General features: G+C 44.2%; 1 protein-coding gene across 1 annotated transcript; it reads right to left on the bottom strand.

Annotated features, from left to right (window-relative positions):
- Positions 1 to 108: 108 nt before the first annotated feature.
- On the bottom strand, positions 109 to 3,495 carry rrp8 (ribosomal RNA processing 8). Its single transcript, XM_084442979.1, has 8 exons — positions 3,363 to 3,495; positions 3,100 to 3,194; positions 2,701 to 2,962; positions 1,576 to 2,500; positions 910 to 1,039; positions 651 to 757; positions 398 to 494; positions 109 to 308 (listed from the first exon to the last, which is right to left on the bottom strand). The coding sequence occupies exons 2-8, from the start codon at positions 3,184 to 3,186 to the stop codon at positions 195 to 197; spliced, it is 1,722 nt and encodes a 573-aa protein (XP_084299105.1). The 5' UTR covers positions 3,187 to 3,194; positions 3,363 to 3,495; the 3' UTR covers positions 109 to 194.
- Between the last annotated feature and the right edge of the window lie 2,892 nt (positions 3,496 to 6,387).

The raw sequence follows: 6,387 nt of genomic DNA, 5'->3' as shown, positions 1-6,387 counted from the left end.
TTGTCCTGACATCAAATTCTTATGATTGAACATGATCATAAACCAACCTCTAGGCAACTTTTGTTACAAAATAGTTTTTTTTATATAATAAAAATACTATTGATAATGAACACGTATCTTTTTTCAACAGACAAACAGAACGGTGAATGAATGTAAACATTTCAATCCCCAGAAAGCCCCAGCTCTCATTCTGCTCATCTTTTCTTGTACACACAAGGCCTCAGCTCTAGTCCTGACTTCTTTACATTCTCTGGGGCATCTCCTGTCTTCAGGAACTCAAATGAGTAGAAGTGGCTATTCTCTATGTCCTGTGGAAGAGATATGAGAATAATTAAATGACCGAGTTATAAAAGAGAATCAGTTGATATATAAGGCCAAGATAACTGCCTTACTGTACCTTGGTAACCAACTTGAATCCTAGGCTTGTCAGTGAATTCATAAAGCTCCGCTCATGCTCAAATCTGCTTGCCACCTCAGCTATTTTAAGAACACCCCTGCAAAAAGATAAAAGAACAGTTTATATATTTAAATTATGTATGCGTATATAATACATTTATATTATGATAACATGATTTCATTGGAAACTAAGGGAGAATAATATACGCCAGTGTACAAAAAGTTATCTTCTCTTGCATAGCAAATACCCTTACCCCATCACCAGCACACGGTTAGCTTCAACAAGGAAGTCACCAAGGTTGGTCCCCATCAGGGAGAGACAGAACACAGCAATATCCACAGTGGCATCATCAAGAGGCACCTGCAGACAGTGTTGCGAGCACAGCAAGTCAATAGACTTCAAATGTTAAAGTATCTAAACCACGATATCACAAACTACAGAGTACACTAGTCTAAAAACAGGCTTACATAAAAACATATGGTATGAAATTAATAGGCTTATGTTGAACTTACATTGGCCATGTCACAGACTGTGACAAGGTCACAGACTGGTGCCAAGTCAAAGCTGTGTACTTTGTTCTTTACGCTGTGTGCAATCTTGCAGTCCCCACAGCCAAAGTCTGCCACCACCAGAGATGCAGGTCTGGAACCAACAGAAAAAGACCAAGAAAAACAAACCACTAATAAGACACTAAACTTGAATACAAACTGAAGAGCAATGTGCCATGTAAGTAAAGCTGAGGATACACTACAAGATATTATGCCCGATTTTATACACGATTCACAATCCTGCCGAGTCTGTCCTAGTCAGCAGCAGTCTGCACTAGTTGGGGGTAGTCGGGGTGGCAATTTGGCACAGAAATCTGTAAGTGTATGAGGGGTACAGATTTAAATCGGCAAGTCTATGATGAGAACAGACTTCTCCCGATCCGAGTCGGAGCATATCAAACATGTTTGATATTTTTTAGCAGATTCTGGACGCAATCGTGTAGTGTAAACTTGTCACTCGTTGGTCCAGTTGTTAAATGTGCGATACCCAGTTTTTCAGTTGTCATACAAAAATCAGAAGCCAGTCGTCTAGTGTATACTGCGTCATTTCATAATCCGTTAAGATTGTTAAAGTCTTCTAGTGTATCCGAGGCTTAAAAGACATGGGAATAGACTTATGACATGACTAACTTGTGCCGTATGTAGGAGATGATTGCATCCACAGGATTGACGGGCCATCGCTGCGCCTGTGCAGTGAAGCCCCTGTGGTAGATTCCAAAAGCCTGGGGGTCCTGTTTGAACATGCGTTTGGCCTCGCCGCTGGACGTGGTGTAAAGCAGCTCGTTAATGTAGCGGAAGCGAGCGGACTCCAAACGCTGCTCCATGCGGGACCTCAGGACTGATGAGCGGTCTGCGGGAAGCTCCTCCTCCTGCTCCCGTGTGCTCTTCTCACTCAGAGGTGACTGTTCCGTGGTGCCCTGCGTTTCGTCTGATCCCTGGCCCTGGAGCAGTCTCCGTAGCTTTTCTATCCTGCGCTGCTGCTTCTTGCTCTCCTCCGGTTTCCTTCTCTTACTGGGCTGAGGGGACTGGTCCTCCCCGTCATTCTGCTGTGCTTTGTTCACTTCCTGATGTGGCTCTTGGCCTGATGGTGCAAGTGAAGCTCTACTAGCTTGGTTGCCTCGTTTCGTCTTTTTTCCTGCTTTTGTAAACGTCTCCTCATCTTTGGGTGTTTGTGTGTCTACTGTTGGAGTGATCCCTTCACTTGCTTGGACCTTTTTCCTTTTCCATGCTTTACCGCTACCCTCCTTCTCCTGTTTGTTTTTCTGGGTCAACGGTTGAGGCTTAGCAACCGGCATTTCACAATTACCATCGGGATTCACTTTCTGTCCCTCTGCTGGGCTCTGGTGCGCTGTGGTGGTCGGCTTTACTACTTGTTTACATTCTCCATTCTGCCTGTATTTATTTGTACACTTTCTATTGCTCTTCGTTTTGTTTTTCCATTGTTTTCTGGTTAGTGTCTTTGTATTCAACACCGGTTTTCCACCCACACTGACAGCATTAGCGTCTTCTTTACCACCTTCCTTGATAGACTCTGTGTTCTTTGCCTTTGTGGGCCCTGAAAGAAGAGGGACACAATACACCATGATACTGTAGCAATAGTATGGCATAATTCACTGATAAAGCAGTTTTAGACAATGCTTTCTTCAGAGCACAGGCCTACCTTCTAATCAAACCCACCCATCTATCTCCTCTATACCCACATAACTCATTCATCTTCATTAACATATGCTGTAATACTTGCATGTCTTCACTCACCAGGTTTTTCCTTCAGCTTCTTAGCTCCAGCCACAGCTGGCTCCTCCTTGCTCAGCTCTCCACTATCCTTCGCTGCTTCCTCTCGTTTTGCAGCTCCTCGTTTGCGTTTTTTGATTCTTTTCTTCTTGGTGTGTGATGGAACAGGAACACCTTCTGTTTCGCTGTCACTGCCCTCCCCAGCGGCACTATTCTTGCTCCAATCTGGTATTGATCCCAGTGTCTGGAGGGTTCGTTGCAGGCTTTTCTTTCCAACCCCCTTTGACTATACGAAAAACAGAATGACGGTGTCAACAACAAGCTAACGGACTGTATTATGCATGTTGCTAGTGGTAATGAGAGTTCAGGTGAGATGTTAAACATGCAGGTGAATATTGATTGTGAATACAGGTGTGGACTGACCTTGGCATTGGAGCTAACAGGCTTAGGACTAGTGATGGCTGTTCTGGTTTCTGGCACATCGTCCCACTCGTCCTCCTCAGCGAACATGCTTGAACCTAAATTTAAAATACAATGGGTGATGAAGCAATTAGGTCATTTACGTAGATCATACAGCTGAGCAGCAGCTAAGAGTAATAGTAATAGTTATACACGTAGCTAGCTGCGCGCTAGACCATGGTGGGTGAGCAAGATGACAGCATTACAAACATTTAAAAATTGCTCACCTGTTGAATGACCTTGACACACAATAAGTCGCGTTTACTGGTTACTAAACAGAGATTCGTAATGTTTTCGATATAATAAGGCCACGTTTGGTTCCTTTCGCAGTAAGCGCATGGAGTGCATGGGTAAATGCAGAACTAGAGGCGCAGGAGAATGACGCGGTTGTCACTAAAAGGATGATGGGATATGAGTCTTCCTACCTCACAAAAACTACAGTTCTTCATGGATATGCCTATGCACTGGCCTACGTTTTACACGGTCAGTCCACGGGAAGTTTAAGCGATAAAGAGGCAGAGTCTACTCTAGTTGGTGTCCTCTCTAGGAGTGCATATGGATGACAATAATGATGATTTGGGAAAGCTTCATTTGTGTCTGTCTCACGATGAGACCTATCTATCAGTCTGTGGTGCCATCTGCTGGGGGCCTGATGAAACTACACAGAGAGGGTGCGGGTGTGCAAAGTAGGCTATGTAGAGTGGCAGCGGACAGTGCACATCCACCTTTGCATCGTAAGTACCCTGCACCTACCTGTGAGTACCTGATGAGTACCCCATAAAACACTGGTAAGATACGGGTAAGACACCGGTAAGACACCGGTTAGACACTGGTAAGACATAAGATACTGGTAACACACCGGTAAGACACCTGTTAGATACTGGTAAGACACGGGTAAGACACTGGTAAGACAGTGTAAGACACTGGTAAGACACCGGTAAGACACCGGTAAGACACCGGTAAGACACTGGTAAGACACTGGTAAGACACTGGTAAGACACGGACACTGGTAAGACAGTGTAAGACACTGGTAAGACACTGGTAAGACACGGACACTGGTAAGACAGTGTAAGACACTGGTAAGACACAGACACTGGTAAGACAGTGTAAGACACTGGTAAGATACTGGTAAGACACTGGTAAGACACTGGTAAGACACGGACACTGGTAAGACAGTGTAAGACACTGGTAAGATACTGGTAAGACCTGATTATGTCATGTATGTAACAGTTTATTTTATGCTGTTGCCTCTCTTGGCCAGGACTCCCTTGAACCAGGCCAGGTCCAGCCTGGCTTATGTGCGTGGCTGGCTTGTTTCTGTTCAGGACTGGAAGGGCAGAAGCTAGTCATGCCACTGAAATAGCTGTGAATTGAAACGACATGAAATAATGTCTGATAAATTAAGATACGTCTTGTCGCCTGGACACATCAGTTCCAAGGTGTCCAATGCTAATCCAGCACAATAAGAGCGGGATAGTCAGTTAGCTCATGAGCTCACAACAACTAGCAGTAGCTTCCATAATATTAATGGTAGCGGTCAGTGGTTAAAGCAGTTACACTGATGATTCCTGTAACGTTAGGTATTTTGCTGCAATTGGTTCAACTTCTGTTTCTGGACAAAGGTAAGGGATAAACCCAGATAACACAAGGCTAGCGGACCTACAGCGGGTCCCCGATGGATGAGCTGGCGGACCTCCGGCTGAATCCGCTGGCGGGTTCCTGGCCATTTGCACATCAAATGGCAAGTGGACCTATGGCGGATTATTAGCGTCAGGGACAGTGGTCCGTTAGAAATCCGAAATTCTCCTGCTATTGCTCCACCACCATTCCACCAGTAGTTTTTTGTCTATATCCTAGGCCCATTGGCCCTAGGCTTATGGATTTCTATTGCTAAATTAACTTACTCTGAATATTTTTTGGGCCCCTCCCTTTCATAGTCCCCCAATTACTAAACATTTACCTGGTAAATATGTGCAAAGTATAGCCTAATATATAATGGGTAATTACTGAGACACTACAGGTATAATTTCAAAACAGGAGGATTTCAAATGTTCAATTACTGCACATAAATCCAATAACTGACACCACCAGGTAACCACATTTTTACATAGCTTCTATAACATCCAGTGACAAACACAAATTACAAATCACTATGCTCATATTTATTATAATGCTGTGAATTATATTAATTATAACTGGATCCACTCAGGAATCTGTGAGTGGGACCGAGAACAGGAGGAGAAAACAAAACACAGAGTTGCATACAAAGAGAAACATAACAGTAAGCACAAGTCTAGTATATCAATGGGTCACACAGTTTCTGCAATCAGTTTGACACAGTTAATTCATCTGCAAAACAGACTGTACATTTCCTTAAAAATAAAAATAAATGTTGTGTTCCCATGGGATCTCTCCCGTCTGTCTGAAAAAAGACAGAGAGGAGAGGAAGAGGATAGTTTGTGCTCAACCAGGAATTTAACCCATTATCTTCCACATAGGAGTTGGGCACTTTATCTACTACACTACCGAGGAACTTGAAAGTGTGGGATGTCATAGTGTTTTCAGTGGCGATTTTAGCATGGCATTTCTGGAGGGGCAGTTTTATATTATGTCACCATCACAAGAACTAAAGCCAATTAGACTACGGTAGGTACATCAGAGCAGAGGCTACAACACACAAAGATAACGACACATTAACACACGCAGAGTAGGCTAATTAGAGAGCGCATGCCCGGTCCAGGGTTCTGAAAGTGACAAGTGTTCACCCATCAGACCTGGGCACTACGCATAACATATTAGTACTCCACTTACTGTATATCACAGCCAAATAGTCTACTAGAGTGAAGGCGCACTGTCCACATTAGTCCCCCTCACACATCGTCTCAAAAATGCACCGAAAAATGCCTGGGTTCAGTGAGTTCGCTGACTCGTCCTGACCACGCAAACCCATTTCACACTTCCCACAGAGTTTAATAAAAGTGATCAGCCTCCCCAGAACATACCGATTCTCCTCGGTCTGTTTGTTGTGCTCCGCGATGGAACGGCGAAACGCATCATCTAGTTGTGCCTGGACGTTGAGCTGCCCCAGTAAACCCAGCTTCATGGCACAGTTCAGATGGGACGCAGAGCTTTCATGCTTCGCGGTTCTTTCTGACAGATGTTTAATGTCTTTGAATCCAGACGATGCCCAAACAGAGTTTTCACCAAAAAGAATACAAGGGAAACAGAACAGCGCACTTTTCGAGGTGCTAG

Source organism: Borostomias antarcticus (assembly GCF_949987555.1).
Source record: "Borostomias antarcticus genome assembly, chromosome: 1".
Taxonomy (NCBI): domain Eukaryota; kingdom Metazoa; phylum Chordata; class Actinopteri; order Stomiiformes; family Stomiidae; genus Borostomias; species Borostomias antarcticus.
This window is presented reverse-complemented; position numbering and strand designations above follow the sequence as displayed.

Coding starts and splice junctions, on each gene's coding strand:
- rrp8 (XM_084442979.1), bottom strand. CDS start 3,186: ATGTTCGCTGAGGAGGACGAGTGGGACGATGTGCCAGAAACCAGAACA. Junction 2,501..2,700: donor GAAGCTGAAGGAAAAACCTG/GTGAGTGAAGAC, acceptor CTCTTCTTTCAG/GGCCCACAAAGGCAAAGAAC. Junction 495..650: donor AACCGTGTGCTGGTGATGGG/GTAAGGGTATTT, acceptor ATCTTTTTGCAG/GGGTGTTCTTAAAATAGCTG.